The following is a 14084-nucleotide window of genomic DNA, read 5'->3' as shown; positions in this document are numbered from 1 at the left end:
TTATCATGTGTGTATTATAATTAGAATAATGATAGTATTCCAAAATCAGAGACATTTAAATGAAAATTGAATAGATACTTCTGGTGATTTTTTTTTTTTTTAATCAAAATCTCAACTTACTTGGTTCACATCAAATTCCCAGCTCATTATGACTCTCCCCTGCACAGTGAGCAAAGTTCAATTCAGGGTGAGGAAAACTCTAACATGTGGTATCTCTTCTTGTGCCAGGCTTCGCCCCCGCCTTGAAAATAGAGCACTAAGAGAACACTGGGTTGTGCTGAAGAAGTGTAGTGTTATGAAACATCAAACACACTGACTATGACTTATTCAAAAAGCACTCCAGATTGTAGCTTATTCTACAAATAAAACATGGTGGTGGCTGTCACACACAAAAAGATGCACAAACCAACTGTTCCAAGCAGTGACATGTGAAAGACAAGGGTCCTATTCAGTGGATTGTAGGAGAAAAAGATGAGACAGAAAAGACAGAAATGACATTGATGTGCATGTGTGTGTCTGTTCATTTATAATCATGTTTGTATGCGCATGGTTTTATTGTTTTGTTTTTTTTGTTTTGTTTTTCTGCTTGTCTGTTCATTCATCTGCCCTTCTGTCTGCATATCTGTCAATCTCACTGTGAGTTCTGTGCGTCTGTGCTGAATTTGGACAGCATCTGCAAAGTGTTTTCTGTGCAAGGTTTGTTTTCCTCTCCTCTGGCTTGGAAAGTATTCCTCTGTCTGAATCTGAGTGCCAGCTCTGTGAAGCCTAATTATCCCAAATACTGTGAAATCAGCTAAACATGCACCAAGAGTTGATACAAATCAACTTCACACTCACTCAGTCATTTACTCACCCACTCATTCATCTGGCCATGCAATAAAGAGAGCCAAAGAGCTGCCCCATGTCAGCGTTTGCTTGTGTTTAACTAGATTTGGCTGGTGAATGTATTTTCTAACCAAGGGCCTATTTTATGATCTTTTAAAAAGAATAATACAGTTTTTTTTTTTTTTTTTGCTTATACCCTTTTTTGGCCTGAATGCACTTATGAGAAGTGCATTCAGTAACCTCATTCATTTAGTTACGGTAAGTCACTTTAGACCTAAGTATCTGCCAAATGCATGTAATGTAGCATAACAGCTACAACTGCAAAAACTGAACAATTCGTCACTTTTAAAGAGTAATTTAATACCAGAGTGAAAAGCAGCATTTCTGGTTAAAAGTCAGGAGCACCTGTGAAAACAGGCTAAAGTGATGTCACAGTATACCAACACATTGTGGAAACATCACTGCAGCAAGGTGAGTGAATATTAACAAAAATAGGATCTTCAGCTGCTCTTTAAAGAAATTGTTTGACATTTTGGGAAACGCGTCTGTTTGCTTTCCTGCCAAGAGTTAGATTAGAAGATCAATGGGCTTAGTGGCTGTCAAGGTGATGACAAGACTCCAGGAAGTCACAGTGTCCAAACAAACAAGATGTTACGTGTTGATTAGTGAGCTTTATAGGTGCTGGGAGGTGATTTGTTACCGTAGGACTGAGCCAGGTTAGCTGTTTCCCTTCGTTTTCCAGGCTAAGATAATCTAACCAGCTGCTTGCTGTGCCTTCACATTGACCTTACAGATATCAGAGTGGTATCAATATTCTCATCTGACTCTCAGCAAGAAAGCAAATAAACATATTTCCCAAAATGTCTATTGACTTATTATTTTTGTTAGCTTTCAAGAGCAAGCAGAAATAAAAGAAAGGGCGGATCTGAAGTCTCCTTTCCATCAGGCGCTGTAACCAGTGCTCAGCTGGGGGGAGGATGTCAATAACTCAGATTACATGGATTTGTTCCACACCCACGCACGTGTGAAGGCAGAAACAACTCACAAAGATGTGCACATATAAAGAAACACACACTCATGAAAACACTTAATCATGCTCTTGTGCTGTTCAAGGCACACATTCAGTCAGCGGGGGATATTTTTCACACCAAGTTTTGCCAAGTCTTGTAATGGCACATTTATTTGTGAACATCAAAAAAATGACACAGTCACAGACCTGAATTTTTGAGTGTTTACCAAAAGGCAGGTAGCATATTAATCCACAGACAGAGGGGCAAGGAGGTAGCACATGTAAAGAAGGGCAGATGAACTGATATCGCTGGCACCCTGTCAAATCTTCCTTTGCTGAGCTCATATTATTTTTTCTGTCTCAATATTAAGCTTTACTGAAGGATTATAATGATTAAGAAAAACGTCATGATAATAATATCACAAGAAAATTAAGATAAAATCAACTGAAATTCTTTTTTGTTTGTTTATAGGGCTTTTAATATTAAACTACCAGTTATTTGCTTCAAAATATTCAAACTTCAGTGCAAATGTATTAGAGGAGGAAAAAAATATTAGACTCTTTTGACAATAGAATTAATGTTTAAGTCATTTTTAAGCAATCTGCCAAACATGACCTTGTTCAGGCTTCGTCTTTGTTGCTCAGACAAAACAAATTTAAGACATCTTACTGGCCTCAGAAATTGTGAAGGACATTTTTCACTATTTTCAAACATTGTGTGTGTGGTGGCTGTGTGGTGTGTGTGTGTGTGTGTGTGTGTGTGTGTGTGTGTGTGTGTTTTATTCTGAATGTTACTGGTTTGGTGCTGACGTTGGAAACGACTCGTTAGGTTCGTTATGTTTTCACTTGGCCTTCACTTCTTTTTTTTAAAGATGGATAAAGGCTCGTTTTCTCAGCTCTGCTTTGGTTGACAGAAAGCGTTTGGAGTTTCAGGAGTTTGAAGTTGTAAAGGTCCCACGCACCGCTTGAATCATATTTGTGACTAATAGACTAATTAAAAACAGCAGGGGAAGCACAAACACCATACATACATACATACATACATACATACATACATATATAGGCCTGCTGAACAAAAATATAAATGCAACATTTTTGTTTGTACTCCTATTTTTCATGAGTTGAAAAATAAAAGATCTAAGACTTGTTCTATTAACACAGAAGACACACACACACACACACACACACACACACACACACCACAAACAGAGATATACCATGGTGAGATCCCGAGGCCCGTTGTCGTGCCATTGCAGCAGCATTGCAGCATAATGTACACAATTCCTGGAAGCTTAAAACATCCCAGTTCTTTCATGACCCGTGTAGTCACCAGACATGTCACCCATTGAGCTTGTTTGGGATGCATGTTCCAATTCTTGCCTTTATCCAGCAACTTTGCACAGCCTTTGAAGAGCAGCGGTACAAAATTCCATGGGTGTTGCCCTAGTCATGTGAAATCCACAGTTCAGGACCAGTTCAGTAATAAATGTATTTTTAAATAAAACTTCACATTTAAAAGTGTCTTTTTATTGTGACCAGCCCAAGGCACGCCTGGGCAGTAATCATGCTGTGTAATCAGCATCTTGATATGCCACACCTGTCAGGTGGACGGATTATCTTGCTCACTAACACATTTAAACACATTTATGGAGAAAATTTGAGAGAAACCTGTCTTAGATCTTCAATTTCATCTCAAGAGAAATGTGAGCAAAAACAAAAGTGTTGCATTTATATTTTTGTTCAGTGTATATGTATATTTATATTCCCGTCCCGTCTACAGTTTTTGCTGGAACATTACATGTCGAGTTTGTCCTTGTTTCTCATGCTGGTTTCTTAAAAGTGTCTCCGAATGGTCATTATTTAACTTTCTTTGGTTTTTCCTCTGTGGTGTTTTTACCTGCAACTGACTGCACTCCTCTTTTAAATGGACCAGTGGGCTTTTAATTACCTTAGGTTTGTATGTGTTTCTTCTGTTATGAAGCCCAAGGTGGTCTCACAGACACATTCACATCGTTCTTGTTAGTTACCAAGGGTTACAGACTGCTCTGAGGATAATAATAGATTATAATAACAACGACACTGCTGTGAGATTGGACAGCAGGAGAGAACAGAGGGATTTTGAAAGCTGCTCCTCCTCCTCTGTAACTTGATAGTGTGCAAATGATTCACCTCATTGTTCCAGTCCTTGTTAATAGTTTTCCCACCATCTGTTCAGACTTCAACCGGCTTGACATCATAGTAGTTTGCTGGCTCAGAGGCTAATGACAGAGTCATGCCAGCCTTATGTAAAACTGTCTCCTCTCTATGCCTGGCTAATATTTGTACATCTTTTTCAACAGCCTTGCAAACACAGTCATTCATATGCTCTTCAGCCTGTCACTTTAAACTGCAGCTCTGCTTAAGCACTGTATATGTAACACCTGGAGAAAAAACATCTTATTTTTTCTCTCGCGAGAGGTGAAGTAAATGCAGGGACAGGACGTTTTGTGACCACTGATGTATTAATAGAGATGAATACTGTAGTAGTGCAGCAGTGTAAACGTTGCTGCCAAACTATATCCCCTTTGCCCGCTGTGGCACAGATACGAAACAATCATTTTCCCCGTAGGCCACCATTGTAAAAGACATGTCTGTTAATCTGTGGACGGAACATCTTGAGTGGCTGAATGTGAATAATTAGTGCAACTATATATTATATTTCAAGAAATTATATTTTGAGATTTTTGACCTTGGAAACAGTGCTTTGCAAAACAATCTCAACACAAGGTCCGTTAGGTCTCAAGAACATTCTTCATTTGTTCTTCTCGGGAATAAACTTTCAATCTTGACTTTTAAGACAACATAGATGAATGGAAGAGATGCAAATTTAATCTAAATATTCATGATAACTGACCAAACTCCATCTGCAGGTGAAGATTATGTGATATGATACAAAGCTCCAAATAGCCTGATAATACACCTTGTGGTCTTGTTTTCCCAACGTGAATGGCCACCATCTAGGAACACAATGTCCAGCTCCCATAATGCATCTCTGAATGTGACGGCGGTGTTGCAGATGTGACACTACCTACTGACTTAACAAAGGTGGCTGCGACAGTATTAGGGGGAGTGCTGCACTTGGATTAGAATGAGACAGCATGAGGCCTTCAACAATTTCCTGTGATTCCCAGGGAGCTCAGTGGAAACTTCCTCTCCAGGCACTAGCTGGTGGCAGCATGACATTCCTTGTGTGCAATTGATCTGTGGAATAAACTAACATCACAGGGGAGATTTCTAAACAGAGGAGAAGGGAAACATTGGATCACACTGACACATGTACATTATGTAATTTGCACAGTACGCTTACTTTCCACATTTGCTACTCAAATCATGAAGTGTGACTGTACAGTGAAGTGCTACAGCACCAAAACGTGTGTGTGTGTGCATGTGTGTGACAGCACACACAGAAGGTTCCTGTTTTGTAGGTACAGCATGTAGCTTTTATAGAGCCCGGCTGTGCACAAATACCAATCTGAGAGAGGCTGTTGAACTTTGGAAATGTCAGCCACTGCTCCTCACTGACAGTACTATCAGTTCATTCCTGGGTGTCCTCCCAGCCTCCTTCCCTGCACGCCATATAACTTTCCTTGTGCTGAGAGTGACCTACTGAAATCTTTTGAAGCTGTGGCTGGGTTGTTGGGCAGGGGGAGCACATAGGATACATGCTCTAAGTTCAAACACAACAGTCTTTCAAAAATAACCTTGCCAGTTTCGCTCTGAAGACGTGTGCCACCGGTCACGGTCACAGTCAAGGCGTGTGAAAAAAAGGAGTTGTAAGTGGTGTGGAGTTCAAAGAATCATTACACTGAGTGACCAAAAAATTATAAACCCTTGTAAAATGTAATTGAATCCACTAGAACAGTCTTGCTATAAATACTTAAGCATTTAGTTTGGACTGTGTCAGAAAATATTTGACTCAAACGTATTTCTTTTTCTAAGCTGTAAAGCTATAGTTTACCATCTACTCCCTGCACTCGACTGTGGGGAGCTGTCCATGGTGCTGTAGCCTGCTAAGCAACGTTAATGAAAACATGCCCCCATACCAGTACAGTTTACCTTTGCTCCCCTGCTCATAAATCCTGCTGTGAAAGGGACTGACATCTCTTTCACCCCCATCATCCCCTTCATGCATTTTTCTCCCCGTGCTTTCCAAAATCACACGCCTCGGAGCCAGTCACAGCACCAGCTCTCCCAAGAGGAATGTCCATACAGCTTACAGTATGTGCTGTACAATGAGCCCCCCTCCCCACCCTCCCCTCCCCTTGATCTGTGTGTTGTTTACATGTTGCTGTGTGGTTCACTGAGAGGCAGCAGCATGTGATTGCTGGCCTTTGAGAATGCCACTTCAGAGGAATGCAAACTAAACATATGCATAGTATACACTCTATCTTTATGTTCACCGGCTTAATACATGCATAGTTCATAGACACTGACGATCTTGCATGAGCGCTAAAAAAGGGCCTCGGCTCACAACAGGACTACATGTAACATTAGCTCTTAGCTCTTCTATGATTATGAATCGTTCTCACATTGCACAGTAACACCACCTGCGTTATTGAAATTAAGGTGTTTTACATTGGTGCAGAAAGTTTCACTCTTTCCCTCTCGGATAAACCGAGGAGATAATCCATCAATTCATGGAACAAAGACCCTGTTGGCTCTTCGGTGACAATTACTTCATCTTCCACGTATCAACTCTCAGTAAACTGCAAATGTTGACTCTTGACCTTCCCTCAAACGTAGCAGCAGCCTTAAATAAAATAATGTTAGTGTCAGCCTCTTCTGTTCTCTCATGGACACACGGTCTCGAGGGGCGTTTTGGGAAGCTCTTGAGTGCCCTCATGTGTTCAGTACTGTTTACTTGCTTTCAGATCAGTATAGTGTATGTGTGCGCTGTTGACATGAACAAATCAAAACATTTCCAGAGATGTTCCCCTTGAGTCTGTGTGAAAGGAGAGACTGTCTGCTTTAATCACAGCTGTACGTCCCTGAAGATTTGTTGAGGGCGCAAAAGCATCCAACTTACAAGTTCCCTCACTGAACCGTTTTTTGACATGAATTTTGTGCAAGTATCTGTGTGTGTGTCTGTATGTGTGTACATGTATTAATGTTGCTCTAGCATATGTGTGTATGATGCACAAAGAACTGTGAATGCACATGTCCCCACAAAGTAGCCTTTTTGTTGATGTCACTGAGTGACTCTGAATGCGCCTGTATGATATGATACATTTTTTGAGGCCGTGGACATAAAATACATATCTTTAAAAAAGCCATCAGGACAATTTAGCATGACAGGACGTCATCTTCTGTCTTTGCAGGGAGCGCTTTGAACCTGACTTGCCGGGCGTTCTTTGGCTACAGCGGTGATGTCAGCCCGCTCATCTACTGGATGAAGGGAGAGAAGTTCATAGAGGACCTGGATGAAGAAAGAGTCCAGGAGAGCGACATCAAGTAAGACACACACTGCTGGAGTTGAAATAATTTCATCGGACTTGGCAGTAATGAGGAATTAATAGCAGCTGTGGATAAATTCACTGGAGAATATTAAAGGACGATACCAATGGTTTTGCATGTTTTAGTCCATTAACTCCAAATTGCATACACTCCACCAACCATGTTCCAGAGATTTATCCGCTGCCTTCCAAGCAGCTGCTGATTTCCATTTATTTTTCTATGGTATGAACATCATGCAGAGACTTTAGGTTTGTTTTAGATCATCACTCATTCATTTTGTCACTTTAAGTCTTTTGTTTAAATTTTGTGAAAATGCACCTGGAGACAAGATGACTCATAATGTTCCACACTGTGCAAGGAAACAATAGAACAGCATGCATCACATACACGGCATGATAATCATCTATTATACATCACAGGATCTGTGTAACTGAAAATGAACATATGGCTATAAAGTGGCAAAGTACCCTTTAAACCGCAGGAGTAATACTTTATAGTTACTGCTTCATGAAATGCTTTCAGTTTCAGAAAAATAAAGTGTGCAGGCTTGTTTCAGCACTCACACATCAACATTTCTCGTGTATAAGCATCACCTAAAGGTCTGCGGGACTGCGAGAAAGTCAAGCAACTCTGAGCTCTGAACAGTGTCACTTCAATATCACCACTACTGTATCTTTACAACGTATCACAGTATCGATGCCAGCGTAGTGTATCATGCTGCACTGCCCTATTGATTATTTGTCCCAAGCCACTCACTGCATTTATCTGCTACATTGTCAAAAAATCAAATCACAAGACAAAAAAAAACAGCAAACCTCCGAAAAAGGAAACTTTGATGGTTTTTTTTGTTTCTCGTATCAAAAGTTTTGTTTCTTTGAAGTCAGGTTGGACACTCCAACAAAGAGCGTTTTCAAACCGGTGCTTGTGTGCAGCTGCATTACCAGCTCTGACAACAATCTGAAAATTAATTAAAAATAAAGGTTTTTGAATTGTGTGTCACAATGGGTTATCCAACGCAGTCTTGTAGCCGACACAGTCGTTATGTAAGGTTCACTACTGTCCTTTAAATTGTTGGCTGTCATGAACTACTGCATGCTCTACAAACTGTCATGGCCGATGGTCTAGTTCTCGTGCTCTCTCTCATTTTTCAGCTTCAGTGACACTTACATTGAGAAATTGTGCTGCCAAAGCATAAACAAACAAAAGCTGCAAAACAGAGAAACCAAATACAAAAATAAAGAAAAGTAAAATACGTTGTATGGTGCATTCAATTTATAAAATGTTAATACTGTATCAAATATTTTATTAAGTAGGTATTAATAACATACATGTAACTAAAACACATTAAAATTTTGCACCACACATGAATGTACTAAATGTTCTCTTTCCGTCTCATTTCAGTGAAACATTGTAAAATTTACCCAGCAAGTCAGACTTTCAGGCCTCTTAAGACATTTCAAACAAGCTCATCTCCATGTCTCTCCCTCCTACTGGTGTAACACATTTAAACAAGTCCATTCGCTGGTCCATGTGCATGTTTCCCATTAGGGCTGTTTGGAGAGGCTGCAGCTCTGGGGAGACAGCCCTGTCAGATGGTTAACAACCGCCATTTTTCACACCGCCGCCACTATCGCTATCTCCCTTGCTGCACCCACCTATAGCAGCATGCAGATGGTCCGTGGGGAGGTGAGGAGGAGGGGTAGGAGGGGGAGAGATGGAGAGGTTGAGAAAGAGAGAGGGAGCAGACAGGAAAGAAGTGGAAAGAGAAAGAAATATGGTAGAAGTCACTGAGGAGGATAGTGAAGAAGACACATCTGTGATAGTGAGTTTGCTTGTGCCCAGATATGAACAGGCGACAGAAACAAATTTCATTTTAACCATCACCGCTGCTCTCCTGTCTTTCTTTCTCTCTCTCTCTCTTCCTCCATTACTCCCTGACACCAGGATTCCCCCACTCACTAGCTGAGGGGTTATCTTTTCAATAATTCATACCAATATTTCATGCAGCAGATCAATAATGTATTTGATCATCCACTCTCTGTTGCTGATGCTGCTACCCCAGCCATGTTCAGGTCCAGCCAGAGCCTTCGTTTTACTTCCATGAAGGCAGCCAGGGATACAGACCGGGCAAGGACGGGGAGAAATGGAGAGTAAGGATAGGAGAAGCTAAACATGAACAAATCTGTGCTCACCCTTCAGCCAAGCCTCCCGTTTAGACCAGAGTGGACAGATACAGTGGGCATGTTTATAAGGGTTACCTCCTTCTTCAGGCTGGCACCCACACAGTTTTAGCTTTATTACTAATGCATCAGCAGCCAAACTTGAGCTCAGAGAAGAGCACTCATACATCGGGCTCACAGTTTCTTCAGGCATTTATTTACCCAACTCGCAGCCTATTGATTTGGAGGAGTTCATTTCTATGGTAACCCAAGCCCATAAATTCTCATTTGCGCCAGCGGGACAGGGCTATTGTTGTTATCATAGCACGGATGACTGGACATTAGCATAGCATGCAGAGATTAATAAATTAGCAAAACAAATCTGGCTCAGCATAATAAAGGAGGTGATCAATACATTGTTGACCCAGTTCAGTTGGTGTTTTGCAGGTGCACGTCGAAGTGAATGTATAAAAAGAATGAATAAGTTAGAAATTGATCACTAAATGAGCAAACACAGAGGTTTTGCTAATGAGGAAGGGAAAGAATATTGAAGAATAAGAAAAAGTGCCTGCAGCAGCCATAGTTTGAGAAAGAGTTCACGATTAACTCATTCTGCTAACTCTGTATCAATAAACCCAATCACCCGGGAGAAAAGCAGAGGATTTTACAGAGTTTTACAAAGATTTACATGGAATTCTACAAATCTGACTCTGATTCAGACAAGCAGGAACATTGCATTAGATGCCTCCATGGTCATGGTCTGGTATATGTCGAGCTCACTCTTCAGCCTAGCTGTTTGTGTGTGTGTGTGTGTGTGTGTGTGTGTGTGTGTGTGTGTGTGTGTGTGTGTGTGTGTGTGTGTGTGTGTGTGATGAGCTGTCATTCAGCTCTCATCTGTATCTGTGTGCTTCACCTGCACCTTGTTATCCACCTACTCTAACTTTAGGTCCTCATCATTTCCATTTGAGGCTCAGGTTGTACAACGGTGGTCGTTATCCATCAGGTTGTATGGCAGCGAGGTGTGCCAGCTCATATAGTGTGATAATGTGAAATGGGAGGCTTCAAAGTACCCACCACTCCCTGGAGACACATGAATTATTCCCCTGCCTCCTTCCCTCAGCGACTCAAACCTCCCCCAACACATTGCACAACAAACTCAGCAGAAACTACAAATATCATCAGCACTGCCTCAGCCTCTCTATGCAAAGCCCATGATACACTTTCATTTACTGATGCCAAATCTCCCCAACAAGCTGTCCTTATGCGCAGTTTATCGGCTTGAAAGTGAGAGAGAAGAGAGATGCTTGAGAGTCATTATACCCCTACACACTCAAACACATACTCTCTCACACACACACACACACAGAGATACACACAGACACACACATGCACGGTCACTTTCCTCTTTCCTCATCCCACTCCTCCCTCTCAAAACATAGTTGTTATTAACACGTACTGTAAATGATGCGTATACATGCACACATACTCACACACACACGGCCAGACAGAGGTGATCTTTTTATAATTTGCACTTTGTTTCCTCCAAAGTGTCATTTGTGCTGAGGGTGCTGTAAAAGTGGGCTAAGTAGTGTTTCTAAGGTACGAGGGAGCATTATCTCCCCATTTCCTCCTCCATCAGGCTCAACCAGCCCACCGGGGGACACTCATTTACTTTATGGAATATTACTTTCTCTCCTTCCCTCCGTTACCATGGCAGCCGCTATAAAAAGATTTTCCTCTCATCGCCATTATTTGATTTCCCTCCCTCACATGCCAAGGAAGAGTCCTTATTGATTTTCATTTCTCATATGTTTTGCGCGCAGAGAAAGAAATTAACATACCGTGAAGTACTTGCAGTAACACAGAAGGGGCTTCATCCAAATACATGTGGTGTACAGAGAGACGCTGCTTATGGGCATTTCTATCACATATATCACATTGAATTGTAACACATGTTTTGTGATTGCTGCACTCAGGATCATGACTCTTGAAACACATCTCATAAATGCTGCTTGCCATCACATTCAGTTGCACTGATTGCAAGTTCTTTTATATCCATACAGGTCAGGGGAACTTACGTCAACAAGCTGCATCCTGTATACAGTTTCCAAGTTTTTTTTTTTATGTTTGTTTTTTTGTGTTGCAGGGTGGTCAAAGAGCATCTTGGTGAACAGGAAGTGGCAATTTCCTTGACTATTGACTCTTTGGAGGAGGAGGATCTGGGAAATTATTCCTGTTATGTGGAAAATGGTAATGGCCGTCGCCAAGCTACCATCCAGCTCTTCAGGCGGGGTAAGGGCTCTTTGACATTGAGGAGTGTTTTTGCATTTTTCTTTTACTGTAAGCAGCATTAAGGTTGGAAAAATCATCTTATTCCTCACTGTCTGACAGCCTCATATATATATTCTGTATCAGCTTGTTCCAACTCTTCATTAAAGCTATATGATGAATGAAAGATTAAAAGCCTGGCTGCGCCATTTCATCAAATACAAATATTCTAGATGTCTTGTACATAATTTATTCAGCCTGACACATTTGGCATTTGTGGAAACTTTGAGATTTCCAGTAAATTAAGCAAACTTTAGCTGCACAGCATGTGTTTGTTTCTGTTGACCAGTGTGTCAAAGGTTAAAGCTGCTCTAATCAATATTTTCATATTAACAGTCAGTGTGCAATGTGAAAGGAGTTGCTCATAGTGACGATCCTACAGAGAATTCTGACTGTGCAGTTCTCCTCAGCTCTAAGGAGCGTTTTTATTTTGTATTCATTTTGAATCTCTCAACTTTACTGTTGGGGTTTCAGTCTAACTGCGCTCATCAGCATCATTCTCAAAAACAGCAGGAAAGTGTTCTCAGATAAAAAGCTGTAAGAACCCACTACCTTTGTGACTGACACACAGTCAGTGTTAGTAGTTAGTAGCTGTTGATCAAAGGTGGAGCATTTAGCTTCTAAAGAGATACATTTTGTGTTTACATCTTGTTTTTACTGCCCGAAATGGCCCAAAAAAAATCAGTTATTGCCTGTTAAAAGTTTTCAGGTGTACACACTACAACCACATCTGTTTCTTTAAGAACATAACACATTTTGGATTTTTTTTTTTAACAGGATAAGGAAAACTTTATATACCCCCTGCATACCTTAAAAGGCCAATAAAATGAATATTAGAGGGCCAAAACAGCAGCACTGTCTTTCTGAGACACAGTGTTTATGAAAAAATGTCATGTATTATGTGCCAAGTCTTTTCAAGTTAAAGGACTAGTTTCACATTTTGCATACAGTTATATAAGAAGCTATATATTACTCGATATAACTCTCATGTCTGTAGGGTAAATATGAAGCTAACGCCAGCAGCCGTTTAGCTTAATTTAGCGAACTAAGACTGGAAACTAACTCTTTATGCTAAGCTAAGCTAACCAACTGCTGGCTGTAGCTTCATATTAAGCAGATAGATATAAGAATGATTATCTCATCTAACTATCAACAAGAAAGCAAGGTCATGTGTTTCCCAAAATGTGGAACTATTCCTTTAATGCAGTCATTATTAAGTCTTATATTAAGTCTTAAATTAGGGAGTAAAATAAACATCTAGTCTGCTGTGTGATTAAATAACGTCACATATTACCCCCCTTCTTGACTTACAGGCATGAGCAGGGGCACAGACATTACAATCTGTAACACTGTATCTCTTGTTCTGTGTTTCTGGCTCATTTTTTGTTTCCTCTCCCATCCACTCTTCTGTTAACAATCTGTGCTCAAGCTCCATTTAGTTGTGTTGTTCCTCTCTACATGTACCCTTGCAGCTGTGGAGCTATTTTGGCTCTCTAGCATGACTTGTCTGAAGCTCTTTTCATGCACTGGTTGTCACCCTACAAAGAGAGGTAATTTGAGGCTGTTTAAACAGCAAATTGGTCCTCAGCTTTTCCCAACAGGCCAATAACTTCAGCATACAATTACATTTTAAGTCTTTATCTGTCTGTCCCCCCACTTTAATCTCTGTCTCTGTGACCATTCTTTATAGACGGCGCAATTCCTTTTGAGTGGTCTTTGTAGACTGGAGACAGCTTCATTTAACTTTCTGTCAAAGAAGCATTTCCAAGGAGAGGGATGCTAAGACTTCAAGAAAGACTTCAAATCGCTCTCTCTCTTTCTCTCTCCCCCTCTCTTTGTCTGTCTTTCTTTCTCCCACATTATTCTCATGTTTATTTCATGTTTCCCCTCCCAGAATGCATCACTCATAAGCCCTGCAGCAGGTTTATGAATGTCCCTTTAGGCCGCCTTTCCTTCCATCTGAGAAGAAAGAGAAAAATGGAAAGAGAGTGGGCAGAAGGGAAGTGGTGGTCAGTGGAACATAAACAACTCAGAGACTGAGTACGATTGCTGTTGATTAGTTAGAAGCATTAAAGTTAGGGACAGAGTCAATAAAAATGCATATTACAGGGCTTAAACGGTAGTGCTGTCTTTCTGAGACTGTTAGTTTATGAAAAAAACATCAAGGATTTTAAACAAACTCATCCAGAATATCTGTACTTGTTGGCATTATTGCATAGAGTTATGTAAGAACATCAATACCACTCTCATGTCTGTAGGGTAAATATGAA

At 40.6% G+C, this 14084-nt stretch overlaps 1 protein-coding gene across 1 annotated transcript in view; it reads left to right on the top strand.

Annotated features, from left to right (window-relative positions):
* Positions 1–14084, top strand: part of LOC111218302 (interleukin-1 receptor accessory protein-like 1-B) — a 159873-nt gene that overhangs the window by 139847 nt on the left and 5942 nt on the right. Inside the window, exons 7-8 of the mRNA XM_022740551.1 lie at positions 7192–7324; positions 11633–11778. Of these exons, the coding sequence (XP_022596272.1) occupies positions 7192–7324; positions 11633–11778 (279 nt within the window). The remainder of the gene's footprint in view (positions 1–7191; positions 7325–11632; positions 11779–14084) is intronic.

The sequence above is a fragment of the Seriola dumerili genome, unplaced genomic scaffold (assembly GCF_002260705.1).
Source record: "Seriola dumerili isolate Sdu_G_001 unplaced genomic scaffold, Sdu_1.0 BDQW01000052.1, whole genome shotgun sequence".
NCBI classification, from domain to species: domain Eukaryota; kingdom Metazoa; phylum Chordata; class Actinopteri; order Carangiformes; family Carangidae; genus Seriola; species Seriola dumerili.
Note: the sequence above shows the minus strand (reverse complement) of the source record. Positions and strands in the feature narration are given on the sequence as shown.